Raw genomic sequence first — 19,291 nt, 5'->3', positions numbered from 1 at the left:
GCAGCATTTCGTCGAATGACGTTTTAGTGTAACATCCTCTGTGAGTTGCAAGCCAAACTAAACAAGCAGCCCACCCCTTGCATCAGTGCCAGGTAGACCACCTTATTGTTCTGCTTATCAACCCTTATCTGTTTACACTCGTGTCCCGAGTCATCCGATTGTTTTCCACTACTTTGCTGCTCCTTATCCGACCACTGTTATTGCTTTCCTGCCATCATAACGTATCGGGTCAAGTGCATTGTTATATGAAGAGTCTCAGATAAACACAGACATCTGAAAACAAACCAAGCTGATTAATTGTGGCGATAAAGATTTTATTTACTGGTGATGGGGTCAATCATATTCACAGAATTCATAATAATGATAATAATATAAAGATAATGACTGTAAGAGGATAATAGAGAGGAACTATATGTTTATGTAGTCAGTTCTGCCATTACGAAGGTCTTAACATGATCATCTGTCAACAGTTTATCTCAGTATTTGTTCACTGCTTCATAAGAACACAGCATCACCAGTGGGCCTGTAAGTGATGACTGGTGGATTTGCAGTGTCATTTCCAGGGGTCACAATTTGTAAACACCTTCCTAATCACGGGGTCAACAAGCAGGAGAGTCGACTAGGGTTAAACATGACTGTCATCATATCCAGGGCAGAGGTCTGACCCTAAACAAACTGGGGTCATGAACTCTGAGTCTATAGTGTAGAATTACCACAGGTATGTTCTCAGGGTTTAACTGCACTATACTGTACACCGACTGTGCAATATCAGCACTACTCAGGTGTAACTTCAATTCATACTCTGCAATACCTTCAGGTGAAATCTCATTCCAATCAATATCAATTTTCCACTTCTGCAATTGTGTTAATAGTCTGTTTATTGTCAATACTGTATATATTGTTCATATTTTTATATTTCCCCCTTGTTTATATTGTTCATATTTTTATATTTCCTTCTATTTAAATTGTTCATATTTTACATGTCTGTATACTTTTGTTTTGCTTTTTTTTACTGTGTTGTATCTTGTTTTTTGTTTTTAATGATGCTTCTTGTTTTCTGCACTGTCTCCTTTGCTGCTGTGCATTGCAAATCTCCCCACTGTGGGACTAATAAAGGAATATCTTATCTTATCTTAAAAAATGAGGGCATATAACCAGCAGAGGGAGCAGATTATTATTATTATTATTATTATTTGTTTTTGTTCTTTTTTGTTTTACTGTTCACCCCTGGACTCCCTTTTATGTCTGACACCATAGTGCAGCCACTTAGACTGTTATCAGGTCATTAAATGTGCGTTATCAGTTGTCATAAGCCTCATAGATGTGGGTCAGGCTACACCCACTAGTATGTTTTATCATCAATTCACATGGGCGATCACCAAAACAAGGACTAAAAGAAGACGACAGCTACCATAGTAATTATGACAGGAGCAAAAGCGGAAGTCAGGCGCTGTAGTATAGACAGCCTGATACTCCATATGGGGTGGAAGTCCAAGCAATGGATGGATCACAAAACACAGTACTTACACCCATGAGACTTCACATCCCTATGTTCAATTCAATTCAATTTATTTTATGTATGTATGTACAACACCTAGAATGATGTATTACAACCTACAACGTTCAGCAGTATCTTATTACCTGGAGCTTGGGGGTAGAGTAGACTTCAACCCTGACTGTGGGGAGGATTTAGCATAGTTTACCCATAGTTTTGGCTTGTGATCCTTTAAAGCAGTACAAAGTGAAATCACGACTTATTGTTAAAGATTAAATAATTTTTTAGAGGCCTGAAGAGGTAAAACTATCAAGTATTTTATAAGAGGAAATCACAGATAAATGTCATTAGAAATAAACATTATTTTATACAGCAGAAACATGTTTTTGTAATTCTCTCCTATATCTTGTTGATCATCTGCCACCCCTCAGAGCTTTTTGTTTAGCTGCAGCTAACCAGCAGATGTCAGCAAAACATTTCTACGGCGTTATTATGATACACCCTCATTTATTTCTTGCCTCAGAGCCTCGATGTATTTATGACATATACATTAATAGATAAGCAAATAAACAATGCTTTCTGAATATGTAGCTCAAAATCTGAATAACGGAATCATTATAAAATTAACATCAGAGAATATCAGCACAAAAGTATAAACAACTTTTCCAGTAACTGTGATCTGTGTTGATTCCACTGCAATTCCAGTGAAACCCCAAAATGATAAGATGATCCATGTGAAGGGTAGTAAAAGTAGCAACAACAGAATAATATATTAGACATATTTACACAACAAATACAATGTTACAGTGATTTTTATGACACATTTTGTTGTTTCTTTGAGGTGGAAAAAATAAGCATAAAGATTGACACAGTATGTTATTGTATAAAGTATCAGTATTTGCCCAAACAGATTAATCATAGTCACTGAGTCAAGATGGAACTGTCTTTTGGAGAAAGTGTTGCATTTGAAATGCTCTTGGTAGTTTCATTTCTCTGTGAAACCTTGTCTGGTGATGTTTGGGGCATCAGTTGACTAAACTGTCCACTCCAAAGTTTCGACTGAAGAGCTATAGGGCGATGTCGCTTGGAGTAACGGCTTATACGGGCGGAAAAACTAAAGCCTGACTACAAATGATGTGGCTTCCTGCAGAGGGGGAAACACCATGATGTGTGAATGTGTTTTTTCTTTTTTGTCTTTTTGTCACCAAAAATGACTCTCATTCTCCCTCCCTTTGAAAATCAAAAAGAGCTCAAAGACAAAACAGCACAGCAGATGTGAGCAGTAGAAGATGGCTCAGTTTATTTCAAAATAAATCATTTATCCATATGGCGACTTTATATTTATAAGTGTCCTTCAGATCTCCATTAATTCTTTGTCATTAAGATATTTTGTACAAAATGCTGGAACAATTCTCGGTAACACTTTCTATGACGCCCATAATGCATTATAAACATACTTATAATGCGTTATAATCTGCTCAAAGCACTTTATATTTATAGTTATGAGCACTCGTAAATATTTATAATGCTTTAAAACAATAATAGCAACATATTATAAAGCATTTTATAAGGACTTATAAGGTCAAGTATCATAATACAAATTTTGTTTTGCAAGGATTGTATTATAATTCCCATAGTTGTAATGCATTATAATATTTTACAACACATTATAATCACTGTTATAATGCATTATAATGTGATGGCAGACAGCAGTGTGTGCTGCCTTATACAGTATACTGTGGGGTCCACACGAATTGCCACTTCCTGATTTACCAGCTATACGCTTATGCAAATTTTCAGTTTGTGGTTCGCTAGTGATTGGAGAAGAGTATTCAACAGAGTCCAGTAGAGAGCTCCACATGTGCTTATAGAACTAGGGTTACAATATCGTAACCTTAGTTACTCTAACTGGTTATTGTTTGCTTTAAGTCATTAAATCTATGCAAGAACAACACACACAACATTGTAAGATACATTTTTACTTTACTTAAAGCAAACAATGACCACTTAAAGTAACTAATAATCACATTATAATGCATTATGACAGTGAATATAGTGTATTACAACAATGGGAATTTTAATACACTGTGATCCTAACAAAAAAGTATTGAAGTATTATGATACTTGACTTTATAGGTCATTATAAAATGCTTTATAATGTGTTATGATTATTGTTATAAAGCATTATGAATATTTATGAGTGCTTATAACTATAAATATACGCTGCTAAAAGCAGTTTATAACACATTAGAAGTATGTTTATAATGCATTATAGACGCCATAGAAAGTCTTCTTCAGTATACACCTACTTTATGATTTCCTGTGAAGTCTGTCCTGAGCGTTTTACTGTAACTGTAAAGCATGATATGAAATGGGTGTGAGTGTCTGCTTTTGAGTCACTGATGTCGTAGGTGGGGGGAGTCACATGTTTTATCCTGAGTTCATAAATGTCAATTCCTGATAACAGTAATAGTGCAACTGTGTGACACACATACACGTACCCACCTACACACACGCACACGCATGACCCTTTACTACTACACACAGCTGGTACCGTTTTCACTATTAGGATTTGATTTTGAGTGAGTCAAATGTCTGACTGTGGAGTAATGTGAAACAAAATTTCACCCAGCACAAAAATCAGCCTGACTAAGATGTTTGAGAGGGGGAAATGATTTATGGTTCAGACACATGCACACACACAAAAATAAAAACATTCCCGCCTGTGATTTTGGTCAGAAGCCATTGTGAAAGTGATGTGGTTTAAGTGTGAAGGAAGTAAATGCAGAGATTGAAACTCTGGACCACAGAAGAAAAACATAACAAAAGCTGTATCCCTTCTGCTGCAGCATCAGCCTTTGGGACTTCAACAGCATGAGGAATTGCATTATTCTCACTACTGGGTTTGTACGTCTTATTATATATATACATATATATATTTACACATTCCTCAGTATAGGCTCTTAGAATAACTTTTTTGTGGACGTTACGTCCAGTGTGCGGACCTCTACAGTATCGCAGGCATGGGAACCAGAGAGCTCCGCCCTGGCTGAACTTACACTCAGACCACAAAGGTAGTTTTTCTTCCCATTTATGAGGCCTAAAGTTTCAGGTCAAGAGGAACAGGTACGAGTTCCTTGCCAGTTACGGGATGAGTGTGATTTTTCCAGTGAACCTCCTTCGGTCCCGTCAGGTCAAAACCGCGCTCTCTTTCATGTGAAACAGACTTTGAGCTGCTCTCTGATAATGTGTTGTAAGCCAGTGGTCCCCAACCTTTTTTCGCTTTTGAGAATTTAAAACGGAGTCATGTCTACTTGCTCATTACTGTACAAGTTTCATGACTATAAGTTATCAGCAGTTTGATCAAAAATGGAGTTTTCAAATCAGATTGCTTCAGAGACCTGAAGTAGTGAAACTATACAGTATTTTACAAGACAAAGCAAGAAACAATGAATAGAGAAAATGAATAGACACGATTCTACGCAGCGAATAAAAAAAATATATTTACTATCTCTGTAATGACCTGAGATCATCTTGTGACTCCTTGTAGGTATTTTGTTCAGTTTGACGTCATTTAAAGGAATCAGTTATTTTTAAAGGCTGACCAGATTCAGTAGAAATAGATTTTCGTAAGTGTGTCCTGCGACATACGTAGCAGCAAAGAGATAAACTATTTGTGATAACAGCTTCCTCTACTACACCATCGGAGCAGAGATAAAATCAATTTCTCTCAAACTCCAGTTGTAGCTTCCTTTTTTTTTTTTTTGCAATGAAATCCAGAATTGAGGTTTACAGTGGACCGAACATGGATATTGTTGACTGTTCGCTTGCTCACCTCAGCAAATGTTGTTATTTTTCACATTAAGTACTAATAAAAATTTAGAATCACAGTATGAGCTGTGTCAACTGTCACTGTGCCACTTCAGTGTGTGAGTGCAACAATCACATTGTTACCTGTGAAAATGCAATAAATATTCATTCATACTCTGTTTCGTCCATTTGACGTATCAGTGTTTGTCTTAGGGGCCATTCTTCCTGTGCACCTGTGCTAGTACTTCCTGTCTCAGTCGCCCTCCGCTCCCCTCATTCCCCCACCCTCAAACCGCATCCTTCACACTGTCACAATAATACTTGTAGAGAGAGAGAGAGAGAGAAAAAAACATTACTCCGCAGTCACAGACACAAAGACTACGACGCGATAGGTGTGCAAGTGAAAACAACAGGGTCTTCCCCACCTCTACCCCTCAGTACCGTGACAGTTTCTACCATTTACAGTACACAGTACTGAGAAACGGTCAGCGGTTTACATTCACATTCATGCCCTCGTACGTGTGTGTGTGTGTGTGTGTGTGTGTGTGTGTGTGTGTGTGTGCTTGTCATTCCTGAATATGCTGTAGAGGCCTCTGGGAAGGATAGTCGATTGTTGGAGGTGTGTTCTGTTCCTGGATGTGATCAAAAGCCCGCAGGTAGTGGCCATTGTTCTGCTGGTAATAGTACACCAGCTTTCTGGCAAACACTGGCTCCACCTAAAATGAAATTAGGTCTATGAGAAATATGTGTGTACGACTGCTGAATCATGTTATCCTATAGTGTCCTACATTTGTATGTCTTTTCAGGTTGATTGCTTTCCCCAAAAGATAATTACAATAGGACCTACATAATAACTCAAATGCATATGCTGCCCTTCTTTCAGCTTTATTAAACTTTATTTTGATTATTTACAGGCCATAAATATGAATTAAATGCATCCCTGTTTTGCTAGGTGTCTTTCTGTCGGACTCAACTACTATATTAAAATTTTTATTGAATTCCATATAATTAATTAATTTACATTTTAATACACTTAATCACATTGAATTTCACAAATTCAACTAACTAAGCTAATACCCCTTAGCAGGAGCTGTTTTTTTCACATTAATGATTGGATTTAGCTACAAGAACTGAATAACTAACATGTCAGTTCATATAAAATGGACATTTTTCAAGTACAAATAAGCAGGGAAAATTGATGACTAAATGTTGCTTTAATTTTAGATATATACAGTAGCGCGCCTGCTTTAGCTGCAGTTTGGCTTTATTTCAGCTCTGTTTTGTAGTAAGCGCAAATTCAAAAATGTGTTTTACAGAAATGACATGTTAACATTGTACAATAGACTATTTTAGTAAAAGAAAAGTCAGAGTCTTAACTCAATTTTGACCAAATATGTAGGCTAGTTACTGCATTTTGTGTTTATAAGATAGTAAAGAGGTATAATTACTAAAAAACTAACAATATTAATAGGCCAATATGCATATATGATATATGTAATAGCTAGTGGATAGGTACCTGTACTGTGATCATCTTCCTCGAGCGCTGTGGGTCGGGGTACTCGTCTCCAAAACACAGCACCACCTGGTGTCTGGGTAAATGTCGGCCATTATGGGCAAAATCTTGAAGCTCTGAGACAAGAGGAGTGAGAAAAGAGAGGGGAATGAGCTGCATTACCTACAATAAATCCACATTTAAAATACACAGTAAAGAAACATTAAAAACCCCAAATTGCTCACACAACACTTTCCCTTATCATTGTGTATTTTTCTGGAAACCACTCATGTGGATGATGGAAATTTCAGTGTGAAATGGCACAGAAAACACCATCTAGTCACACAGTGTGGTGGACCACAGGAGGTGGGTGGGGACTCCACACACTGTGGCCCCCTGCTGAGAATGTGACGAGCCTTTTAGTGCTATTCTTCAGCACTGCGAGGGACTTACCCAGCTACAGCACCTGCAGCCTGTCCTTCATCATTATCATTAACATCACAGCCATTATCAACGTGACCACAACCATCGTCATACTGTACATAGCTGAGGCAGCATGGCTGTTAGTTCATTAGTTACTCAAATCGCTTAAGGAGTTTAATGGGAAGTAAAAACCCCAATTCATGACCTCTGTTACCAAAGAGCATCTACACCATAGGATAAAAAATATATCTATTCACATATGTGGAGTTAAATCTCAGCATGACAGAGTCGTGTAATTTGAATTAGAACTTGACTAAAAAGCATTTTCCTCAAAAATAAAAAAGAATATTGAATATACTTCTTATGTTTATGTTGGGTTTTTTTCACACTTGTTATAATGTTGGACTCCAACCAACTGTACAAACACCATTGGTCAAAATACTGTAATACAAAGACACCTCACACTGGGCTAAAGCATTAAGTCGAATCAACACCTGTGCTGTAAAATAACTAAGTACTTTACTTAATTACTGTATTTCAGTACAATTTTAAAACAACCGTACTTTACTGGACTCCACTTTATAATATACTTTACTACATTTCAGGGGGAAGTATTGTATATAACGTAGTTCATATCAGCTGCTTACATGGTAACACTTTACTTTAACCTCCCTATTTAGCATGTATAAGCAGCACATAAACAATCAATAAATGGTTCATATCACTCTACAATGTAATTGTAAGCAGGAGTGTTTATTAATGTTAACTCCTACTGTGGGCACACGTAAGTGGAGGCTGGTGTATAAACAGATGATGAATAACAAATATAGTAAAAAACGTATTTAATAATATTAAATATGTCCTCAGAGGAGAAGTTATAATTGTTGGCAAATACTGTACTTTGGGTCAAATCTTGAATACAGGACTTGTGGTTTTATATAAATTAAAGTCACAAGTCCTGTATTCAAGATTTTAATTTATATAAAATCACAAGTCCTGTATTCAAGATTTGTGATTTTATATCAATTAAAATCTTGAATACAGGACTTGTGATTTTAATTTATATAAATTCACAAGTCCTGTATTCAACATTTGACCCAAAGTACAGTATTTGTGATTTGATATAAATTAAAACTTGACTTGACTTAAGTAAAGGATCTGAATACTTCTTCCACCACTCTCTGACTATGTGTTATTACAGGAATGTATTTGTATTGAACTGCATCATATTGCGCAGGTGTTTCTGCCATTATTGGTGTGAACAGAACACAATAGAAACCCATCGGTGCTTACCAATAAGGAATTGCTGGGTGTCAAACAGTTTGCATGGCTGCTCCTTCTCCAGCTTGTTGGGTTTATCCATATACGGAGCCAGAGGTCCTTCCCAGTAAACTCTCCCCTGGCAGAGGCGCTTGGCGTATAACCCATCAGACGTCATCCACAGAAGCACCCCTCTCTCCAGCACATTAGGAAGCATCTCAGCGCCCTGTCTCTGAGACTCAGGGTACGGGAATGGAAAATGGATGATTTCTGCTCCGCTGTGAAGCTTGTCCTCTGGGCATGGGGAAGAGGATGGAGAGGAGGAGGAAGGAGAGGTGATCTGGCATCCTTCTGGGCTGGTGGTGGTGACCTCCTTCACCAAAGACTCTCTGTAGTATAGGGACACATGTAGGCTGAAATCTGAAAGAAAGAGACGAGCATTTAGCAGATACGTCCTTGTAGGAAACAATCTTATCAGATGGAGGCCTTGAAATGTCAAGCTTAAATAAAACTTCATTCTCAGTAATCTTGGCATGCAGAGTATTACTCACTTCTGTCTTATCATTCCAAGCATCTTTTTGAACCCACTTTTTTTTAAATCTATCATCATGTGATAGATTTAAAAACTCTCTATTGAACATGAACTACTGCTCTTCAGAATAGGGAAGTAAGTGGGTGTTGTGAATGCAAATTTTTTTTCAAAATAGTAAACAAGCATGTGAGTGAACATCTGTGTGCATCTGTTTTTAAATTAGATGATTCTTTACCTGTTATGCCATTGTTTTGGTCGATTGAATACACTGGTGGTGGTTGGGACTCTGAAAAGTAGGTGTGGAAGGAGAGCTGAAAACCTGCACAGAATAAATTAAATAAATAAAGGTCATAATTATAGTGTTGAATGTCAAAGGGCAAAGTTTTTTGTTTTTTTTTATTATACTGAAATCTAATCTGGAACAAAAGCAAGTCTGGAGAATGTGTGAAAAATCCCATAAAATAAATTGATTGTAGCCGTACGGTAGATCGGGCACAGACGTCACGTGTTTCATACACAAAAACAACCTAACTCAGACAACCAGGCCGTCTACATAAACAAATTAGGCACTTTTTGCTTCACGGACCACTGATCAGTAGTGCATAGCTGTTAAATCAACCACTGCCTGTTTCACCAGCCACTTCACTCCCTGTTATCTCGTCAGCCACATGCATCAGCACCACGAAAATTGTGCATGTTTGACCTTTCAATATGATATGATTTTACTGTTCTGTATCCCAGAATATGTCTCAGGGTTCTTGAGCATCACACGCAACATCGCCAAGCTTAAATGCATGTTGTTCTTGCAATGAATAGTTAACACCTTATCAAGGCTGTCCTGACTAAAATACAAAACTAGCAAATACTATATACAGTACGATATATTGCAATATATATAATACACCAAATGTATGGTACTAAGCATAATGACTTTTTTTCTTTGTACCTGAGAAAATCAAATGAATATATAAGGACAGTGATGTGTAACTGCTGCTCAGTATTGTTTTTAAATAATGGTTAAATAATAATACTTTCCATAGTAATTTCTACTTTGATATTGCTGTAATGATTAACACTATTAAATGTTATCGAGAAACTTGGTGGTTTTGGATGTTTTTCCACCTTAAAAATCAAAGTTAAATTCCTCTGTAAACTATATGTAGAGGATTGTGATAACTGATGATACCTTATGACCCGTTAAAGCCTCAATTCAAAGATGGATTAGAGCATTACACAATGAAACAAATTAGCATAATTACAAGCCCTCTTCAATAAAGTAACAACTTTATTCCATCTCAGACATCTCGTTTGATAAAAAGAATGACAGGATGTCACACTTGGGTGCCTGTGGTTGGAAATTGATGCCATTATTTGGATAATATCTGTGAAAACTCATTGCATATAAAAGTAAACTAAAAATCTATGCAATATGCCAGATGAAATTTAAGATAAGATATTGCATCATACTCTTTATCTGCAGAGCATTACAGTCACACTTACACACACAGTCAATGATTAAATCTATCTCTAGTTTTATAATCCTGGCCATATCTTACCATTATCTGTGTGTGACCCCGGCCAGGCCCGGCCGAACGGTGACTGGTAGTGGCACTGACCGTACTGCAGCTCTGCGTGGTGATGTGGAGGATGAAGAGGCTGCTGTTCTGGGGGTGTGTAATCCCTCCAGTCCCTTCTTTCCTGAGAAGTCATATAGCCAGATACCTGTGGAAGAACCACAGGGGCGGTCACTCACACGGAGAAGACGACATTAAACCAAGACATTTGCAATCAGTAATATGTGTGCTTGGACCAGTCTTTATAGCATGCAGCAGCCACAAAATCAATCTGCTGACCTGGTTGTGCAGAGACGTATATGGGGGAATATAGCCAAGGGCGTTTACATGTGACGGTGACTCCTCCACACTCATCTTCATTCCTGTAAACGTCCAAAACCAGAAATACATTTGTCAGATAATTGGTCCATAATATTGACCATGCATCTCCCATCCTCCAAAACAAACCAGAACTAATATATTTGCCAATAATCCAGGATCATAACATAGTTTAATTGTGCAGATTAAAGCAAAATTGAGAATATATGAGGCACAATATGAATCAAACTAACCTAATTCATTTTGGCACATTCAAACTGTGAATATGTGTACACAGTGCAACAGACGACTGAGGCTGAACTATGTTGATTTCCATTTGTCAGCTCAGATAGCAAGAACTGCTCTGGTGTGACAAAAACTGTCGTATGATGGCAGAGACTTAGTTATGCAAGGCTGGAGGTCGCCTGGTTGTGTTATGTGCACCCTGCGCTCAGTAACTGAAGCCCTCTAAAAAAAGCACTACGGCCTTTTTTTGGTACATGCTTTGGCTTCCTTTGTGCTTCCTGCCTCATCAGAAACAACTGCAGTGGTGAATGTGTATGTGAAAAGTTGCCAATAGTCTGTAAACAATGTGAGATGCTGCGTGAAATGCAGCAGTATGTTGTATATAAATGAACCGTTGCTATGGCACGGCTTTAGATTTCACAGTTTGTTATCAAATTTCAATTATTTTATTCACCTTGTTACATCTGTCAGCACCCACATGGGTGGCTGAATGTAAATCTCACAAACTACACTGCATTTTGATGGATGCTATTTACATACACTTACCTCTTTTGGCTCCCTCTGGGATGATTCTGTAGACTTTATAGGGGTCTGAGATGTCCAGTTGGCTTCTGTCCACTAACTCATCAAAGTCATTGCTTTTATTAAGAGCACAGCGTAGTCTGGTTTTCCATGTGGGGGGATCTGGCTTGTCGACTCCTTCCTTATGTTTCCCCTTAAACAACGCCCATGCCTGAAACAATCATTGAATAGATTCATTTTTACGTCCTCTTTAGTCATGACTATTAATGCATATTAATGCATGAACACTTCACTTAAGTAAAAAAAAAAAAAAAGTAAACAAAATCTAAATCTGCTTTTAACTACATTACTCAAATTTGTGGTAATTCATATGCAGTAGTGTGTTTAAAAATGCAACTGTTTGAGGCTTCAGGTGCAGTGTGAGAAGATAAGTGGGATGGTCTGACCTTGAAGAGCGCAGCATCCTCGTCTCTGTTATAGTCTTGTTTTCCTGCATGTTTCCACGGAATCCTAAAGATGCTTTTTTCATCGTTTTCCCAAACCAGGCCGGGATACGACCTGCTGTTGATCTGATCTATCAGCCACTGTCTCAGCTTGCCGTTGCCGCAGCTGACGGATAGGCCACTGTCCTCATCCAGGTTCATCTCTGCAAGATAAAGTGAAAGAAAGCATGTAAGGGAACAGTAAGGTGACACAGTTAATGTTCCCTTTTTATAATGTAAGATTCACTCATTTAAATTAACCTAAGAAAACTAATTTGACAAGACAGTTGATTCAGATTTTAGGTTCAGCTTAAAACTGTTAAAGTACCATTATTACAATTTCTACTTAAAATTACTTTCCAGTTACACTCCTTTTAGTGTTAGTGCTCCACATAGCTTCTCCTCTGTGGCCCTGTAGCTGTAATGTCACTTTTAATACATTTGATCTAGTTATCTTGCCATGCTGCTTTATAAAGGAAGGGTATGAGGTTCAGGCCTACTTGTCTTCATCACGTTTGGCACAGTGGTGGCGAAGTACATTTACGTATTACAATTTTGCAGTACTTATACTTTACTTGAATATTTCCATTTTATGCTACTTTATACTTCTACTCTACCACATTTCAGAGGCAAATATTGTACTTTTTACTTCACTACATTTATATAACAGCTTAAGTTACTTTTGAGATTCAGAATAATACAAAATATAATCAACTAATAAATGATTATATACGCTTATAGGTTAAGCTACCCAGCAATATATAAACTCTATATATTTTCATCACTTTTAAAGTAATGAAAATCATCTCCACGTTTACCAGCTTCAACATTACAGTGATGTACCCATGATGTACACATGTTTTTATCACAACTACAATGCATAGTGCAATACATGTTAATAAAACATCTCATCACGTTTCTCAAACTTAATGTCATCAGTTAAGTAGGACTTTAATTCAACTTTAATATGATTTAAGATGTATTCAATTACCAACAATTCTAAAATGATAACAAACCAGTATGTAATCAGGCATTTGCTCCTGACTGAAACTGGGTTAATTGGTACATTAAAGGTTTTCATTGAAAATATAGTCATTCATTTAAAAAAGGAGCTGCTGCTGCTTACCGTTGATCATACCAGCTCTCCGCGCTGAAACCTGTTGTGAAGCTCTCTGTGTCCTTTATCACATCTTGATGTGTTACAGGGAGGAGCCTCTGAGAAGTTCAAGAGGAGATGCGCAGCAGCCAGGCACTCATTTCTTTGAAATTCAGCACTGCGTTGGGGAATCCCTCTAGTGACACCCTGAGCACACACCGGGACGCAATGGAACAGTCACCTGTGCATATTACCAATACAAAAAATATTTCCCCCACATATTTTTTGTTTTTCTAAAAGCCTGGAAGTACAGACTAATTTCCAGTGACAACTGTTGACAGGAAATGTCTATTAAGTCTCAATTTTGTTGTTGGGGAAAGACTGAATCGAGGCATGAGGAACCAATGTCAGATGACACATGCTTGAATCCAAAATATGTTTTAGGCTACTTTAGTATGACTGCCCTCCAGTGGATGTCCATGCACATCCCAGCTATGTACAGTTTAAAGGACACTGTACTGTACGCAATATCTCACCGTGCTGCAATTGATGTTTATTTTTAATGATTTATAGTGATAAAAGAATGTGATCTTGGTGTTTTGGATGCCACCATGCATGACCTCCCTTGCACATTAGACAAACAGGAAGACAACCAGGAAACAGAGATGTAAACCCAACACAGTGTGTTCTTCTCACCTTCGACACGACAGCCCACCAAGTGACAGCCTCACACAACGCTTGACTTTACTCCTTTTATTTCACTATTTGAAATCATCAAGACGCAGTACAAAATACACAACATTCATAAATTAGAAGAAAAAAAAAACAGCACCTGACACATCAGCCAAAACTATAAAATGAATATGTGCTGTAATTGTCTCTTACAGTGTTCAAGTTCAGTAGTCCACTCCAAAGCACATTAGACTTCCAGATAGCTCGAGAACACTGCAGCATCACACAATGGTGTAATCCTCCAGGTTGCTGAGCGGCAATATATCTCATCAAAAGATCTGATCAGACACCTCCGGGTGGGGTACATGCCTGTTTCTCCACCCCCTCGCCGTTGACTTTAGACGACCTGGCAAGCAAGTCACGTAGATCAGCCTCATCATTGAAGGAGCTATCCTTATATTCCCTCTGTAGCCATTCTCTGAACTACAGGAAAAGAAAACAGCTCATGTTACAAAAAGCAAAATACTGATGGTGCACTCTCTCCATATATATTCCACACTCTCTTGTTCTCCATTTTACACTCGCTCAATTCCTATAGGACTGACCTGATCAGCTTGAGTAGCCTCAAACTCCTGGAGCTGGCGCTGAAAGCCCAGGTTGGGACCGGCACAGGGCCGGGCCACCCTGACTGCAGCCAGCGCCTCCTGCCAGCCCAGTCCTGTCACCGTCATGATGTAAGCCACCACCAGGGTGACACTGCGAGACACACCTGCCAAACTGTAAGAAGAGAGGGATGGAGAAATAGTACGATGCATGAAATGAAACTGTTCAAACTACATGAATGACATCATTTTTCCTCAACACTTGGGTTATAGCCGTGAAGTGATTTCCATTTGAGTGGGTAAATACAGTCATCAATAAGTGTGTCAACATGCACATGAGCATCCCTGTTATGATCGGGTTTTATACTGTAGTGTATTCTGGTTATGTTTTGCACATGTAACCAGTGTTAGGGAGTAACTACTTATATATAATAGAGTTACATTAGATTACAAAAATAGTTATTAATCAAACTGTTGGTGATTACAAAAGGGGTTACATCCAAATATATTATTTTCAGTAAAAACATTTGTATGTAGAATATAACATTCATGCTGTGGCTCTGTTTCCATTCTTAATTCAAGTTATACTGGAGAACTTTTAATAAAAGTTTGACAGTAATTATAGATAAAAATTTATGTTTTTAGGACTTTTCAGCTTTATTTATAGACCAATTTAAAATATTTGTTAGAAAAGTCATTAAAAAGTAATCAAATGTCATAAGTTACATTACATTGAAGTAATTAAAATAGCTGCATTACTTATCACATTTTGAACAGGGTAACTACTAATCTGTAACCTATTACATTTCTAAAGTAACCTTCCCAACACTGCATGTAACACATCATATCCTGGTTTTAGAAATGTGAATAAGTCGTTATCCCGGTTTTCAGAAACCTAAATAATCTATGTCAGAAATCAGGATACTTTGACACGTAAACATTTCCTAAACATGGGTAAATCCAGATACAAAAAACCAGGACACTAATGTGCATGTACAAATACTGTATGAGAACTAGAGGTTGAAACCACACGTCATTCTAATTGAGGATTATGTAAAACAGCTCAAAGATTCACAGTAATAAATATCAGATTAAATATCTACAGTAGGCAATACCATCCAGACTACAGACAGTGGCAGACTGACAATAAAATACAAGAACTGTGTGGTAAAAGAGGTGTAGAAACGGATTAAATACACCCTACATATCTGAATGAAATCTAAATTCTCAAGTCAATACGTATAGTAGAGAAACCTGCGGCAGTGCGGATCTTATTAATAGCCTCTTGTTCCCCTGTATTTCTGAGAAGACCCTCTGTCTAACCAAATATAACTTTCCCCTGTGAACCTACTGTAAGGCCAGCTACCCCACTACACAAACACAATGTGGTCATACTTGTTATACTGTACTCTGTTTTGAGAAGTTCAAGAATAGGCTGTTGCTTATCATTTAATCCCCTCTGTGCAGCAGTTACACATGAGTTCACTTGTCTACTTGGTTGATCTCCGGTTTTTTTTCAGCTCTAGATGAACTGTACATTTATATTCAACACGTCTATGATTATATTATGAGATAGATGGAGGAAAACTATCTAAAGTTCGGCTACTTGAGCAGCGTCTCTCCTTCGTGTGAGTGAACCTTGATTCTAGCTTCGAGGTAAACATACAACAAGCAGTCTTTTGCTCTCACCAGTGAACGAGGCAGCCTTCTCCTTTCAGGCGGGACTCGTGCATGAACATTATACTTTGTTTAAAGTGCTGAGTCCTGTGGAGCATAAAAAAAACAGTTGTTATAATAAACCACATTAAACTACTGTGAGAACACAGCAAGAAGTGCTGTAAGAGCTGTGTGGCTGTTATTGACAATTTAGAGCTCTTGCATGCATCTAAAAGGTGGATTGGTTGTGCACACTTGAGTTTTTTTGTACATGTTGTTGTGTATGTTTTTGCACCTACTGTTTTATTTCTTATCCTGGACAGATCAGGATGGGGGTGTGTTCAGGTTTGAGAGAGAGTTGGTGTCATATTTCAAATAACAGGTTTCTAACACATCGCAGTCTGAAGCGGAGAGGTATGAGGCAACCAAGGCAGTAAGGTGACAAGGGCATTAGTGTGAGTGTGTATATATATATGTGCATGTCCATGTGCAAGTGAGTGGAGGGTGGAGGGTGGAGGATGGGGGTGGGGGGTGCGTATAAATAGAGGCACAGCACCAACCACAGTGCTAAAACTGCAGAGCTGAGCAACAAGACTTCCTTCCTGCTAAAAGACCGCCTTATGTGTGAATTTGGCCATAGATGATTTGCGTGTCATTTGTTGATACGTGCACCATCCTTGATTTTCTTGATTCTTCTTGCCCAGTCCCCCCGACAACTGCATGTTTTTGTTTGTACATGTCATGTGCTCATGTTAACAAAACAACAACAACAACAACCGTGCACCGACCAAGAGCTGAATCCAGCCGTTTTACTGTGATCTACTAGCCAGAGAATAGGTTCACAGTCAAATGTTGAGCTTGTGAAAGCATATCATTTACACGTTAGCTTGAAGAAAATGAACCTCAGACGCCCACACAGTGCAGCCTCAAATGGATAGTCGTACTCTCTCTCTATCTCTATCTCTGCCACAGCCTTTCATTGTTCTGTGCCGTGTTGCTGAGCTGCACATTTTGATACTTACAGGTTTTGTGTGGGCAGGTCAGCTGCTGAAATGCAGAGATAGGTCATCTCCTGAGGGGTCAAAGTATTACTAGTTAGTTACCGGTCAGCAGCTCTGATAACACAGATCAATAAACAGTGATAAACACCACTGCTCATTGACGCTCTTTAGGTTTTGTGTGCGTTGCTGATGGTGAACGCATGCCGTGTTATTGTATGTGGAAGATAAAAGGCAGATTTGTAATTACACCTTTGCATTCCCCTTTTTTTAAATGAGAAAACTGTGACTATAAGCTGCTTTTGTACTTGCAGCTATTAGAAAAAACTATTAGAGAATATTCAGAATATATAACTATTATAGAATCAAAACCTGGAGAAAAAAAATAATACAACAAGACTGCACTGGTTGAAGCAAAAACAACCGCCTACTCTAAAACCCACACAAGCACACTGACCGAACCAACTGTTGTTGACTTGCATTTCCCATGATACTCCAGCTATCACATGAGTATGAAACTCCCCCTGCTTACTCACTCACTCAATCGGGACGGACAACTGTTTGCTCAAGAAGTAGCATGCATGGCACCTTTCCCGACCGACCTGACAGACCGGTTTATTGACTGTGTGAGATTGCTCAAATCACGTGCACTGTACTAATACTATACACAGAGAGAGGGGTCTCAGCCAATCAGATCTGTTCAGACCCATTTGCTTGATCACTCTGCTTAAAAGATTAAATGAGAAATTTTAAGATGCACCCTTAGGGGCAAAGATGTGATATGTGTAACAACGAGATGGTTCTCACCTGGAGGATGGGAGCTGCACTGTCATGAATGGACAGGATGTGTGTGATGTTGTTTCTGGCTAACTGTTCTCGGTCTCTGGCATCTGACACAAACAAATAACACCACAAAAAACAAACACAATTCCTGTCATATGGCAGCATAATACACATGACATGTGATGATAAGACAATCAAAATTATATATATAAAAACAAAAATACTTAGACAGACCTTTGAAATTCCCCAAGTACAGGTCAGGCAGGACCTATAAGGACAGAGAAATGTACACATGAAGCAGACATGGTCAAAGCATCTTTGATATCAGCAGAGTTGAATGACACCCTGAAAATATGAAGTGATAATTAGAATTGATAGGTTCAAATTTATGTGTAATCATGTTACCAGAAAAAACAATCAAAATATCAGGTTTTAAACAGTCACTATTATGCTAAATGTTCACACTTTGACCATTTAAGTTTATGTTTACCTCTTGCTGAATCATGTCAAACTAGCACAACCTTTTTTTTATCTCAAACATCTCAAAGACTCTACTGAAGAAGACATCTCCCAAATAACACTCAAAATACCGAGGAACATTGTGTGTCTGTGAACTCAACGCTGGTTTAGCGCGTATGCAACAGATGAGAGAGTGCTTCTTCTACCTTATTGATGCCATTCCCCATGTTGGAAAATAATAGTGAAAAGAAATGTCACGCTGTGTTTTCCTCGTTGTTTAAAAAATGCCTATCCAGCAGCTTGACGGCTTCCCAAACCTCGCTGTAATAAGGGAGCAAATGCAGCCGCAGCTCCGCGTCCAAAGAGAGCCGAGCACCGCTTCCCAAGCTCCCCCGCGTTGCATGCTGGGAGTTGTAGTTTGCTGCTGATATAAGCAGAGCGGCGTTTAAGGATAGATAGATAGATAGATAGATAGATAGATAGATAGATAGATAGATAGATAGTAACTTTATTGATCCCGAGGGAAATTCAAGTTTCCAGCATCACAGTTCCATAGTGCAAAAGATGTTAGTAAAAAGGCAGTAAAAAAGTTAGTAGTGCAAAGTACAAAAAAATATACCAGATATAAAAAATACAAGGAGATGAAGAAAACTGTTAAAACTGAATATAGTGCAGGGTAACAGCTGTGATACACGACTATTAAAAAGCGCAGAAGAGACTGTTAAAAATGGGTATAGTGCAGGGTAACTCCAGTAGCTTAGTCTAAAGTGCACTGTGTGCATTATTATCTGTCCTGCAGACCGTCCAAGAGCACAAGTGTGGTCCAAACCCAACCCTGTTTTGTTAGATATGATGAAATATTAATAGCTTTCCCTCAGGCCCGATGACAGCA

General features: G+C 38.2%; 2 protein-coding genes across 3 annotated transcripts; both read right to left on the bottom strand.

The window, feature by feature from the left end:
- Positions 1-4,152: 4,152 nt before the first annotated feature.
- irf4a (interferon regulatory factor 4a) lies at positions 4,153-13,393 on the bottom strand. Of its 2 annotated transcripts, none has more exons than XM_074651439.1 (9): positions 13,260-13,393; positions 12,098-12,297; positions 11,676-11,862; positions 10,866-10,948; positions 10,569-10,734; positions 9,248-9,331; positions 8,514-8,900; positions 6,822-6,934; positions 4,153-6,021 (listed from the first exon to the last, which is right to left on the bottom strand). In XM_074651439.1, the coding sequence occupies exons 1-9, from the start codon at positions 13,267-13,269 to the stop codon at positions 5,872-5,874; spliced, it is 1,380 nt and encodes a 459-aa protein (XP_074507540.1). In that variant the 5' UTR covers positions 13,270-13,393; the 3' UTR covers positions 4,153-5,871. The 2 variants fall into 2 exon arrangements, with proteins under 2 accessions (XP_074507540.1, XP_074507541.1); XM_074651440.1 differs by having other exon boundaries at positions 5,248-6,021; positions 9,248-9,298.
- A 577-nt stretch (positions 13,394-13,970) lies between these two features.
- On the bottom strand, positions 13,971-18,820 carry dusp22b (dual specificity phosphatase 22b). Its single transcript, XM_074651438.1, has 7 exons — positions 18,606-18,820; positions 18,175-18,208; positions 17,965-18,047; positions 17,182-17,231; positions 16,193-16,267; positions 14,507-14,678; positions 13,971-14,384 (listed from the first exon to the last, which is right to left on the bottom strand). The coding sequence occupies exons 1-7, from the start codon at positions 18,624-18,626 to the stop codon at positions 14,244-14,246; spliced, it is 576 nt and encodes a 191-aa protein (XP_074507539.1). The 5' UTR covers positions 18,627-18,820; the 3' UTR covers positions 13,971-14,243.
- Between the last annotated feature and the right edge of the window lie 471 nt (positions 18,821-19,291).

Source organism: Sebastes fasciatus, chromosome 11 (genome assembly GCF_043250625.1).
Source record: "Sebastes fasciatus isolate fSebFas1 chromosome 11, fSebFas1.pri, whole genome shotgun sequence".
In the NCBI taxonomy this organism is placed as follows: domain Eukaryota; kingdom Metazoa; phylum Chordata; class Actinopteri; order Perciformes; family Sebastidae; genus Sebastes; species Sebastes fasciatus.
Note: the sequence above shows the minus strand (reverse complement) of the source record. Positions and strands in the feature narration are given on the sequence as shown.

Bases quoted from the DNA above. Each gene is read 5' to 3' on its own strand.
- dusp22b (XM_074651438.1), bottom strand. From the start codon at position 18,626: ATGGGGAATGGCATCAATAAG. The intron at 14,679-16,192 runs GTGAGAGCAAAA...CTCTTCTTACAG, and splicing joins GAAGGCTGCCTCGTTCACTG to TTTGGCAGGTGTGTCTCGCA. The intron at 14,385-14,506 runs GTCAGTCCTATA...CTTTTCCTGTAG, and splicing joins AGGCTACTCAAGCTGATCAG to TTCAGAGAATGGCTACAGAG.
- irf4a (XM_074651439.1), bottom strand. The intron at 11,863-12,097 runs GTCAGACCATCC...TGATTGTTTCAG, and splicing joins AGGATGCTGCGCTCTTCAAG to GCATGGGCGTTGTTTAAGGG. The intron at 8,901-9,247 runs GTAAAGAATCAT...TCTTTCTTTCAG, and splicing joins CCAAAACAATGGCATAACAG to ATTTCAGCCTACATGTGTCC.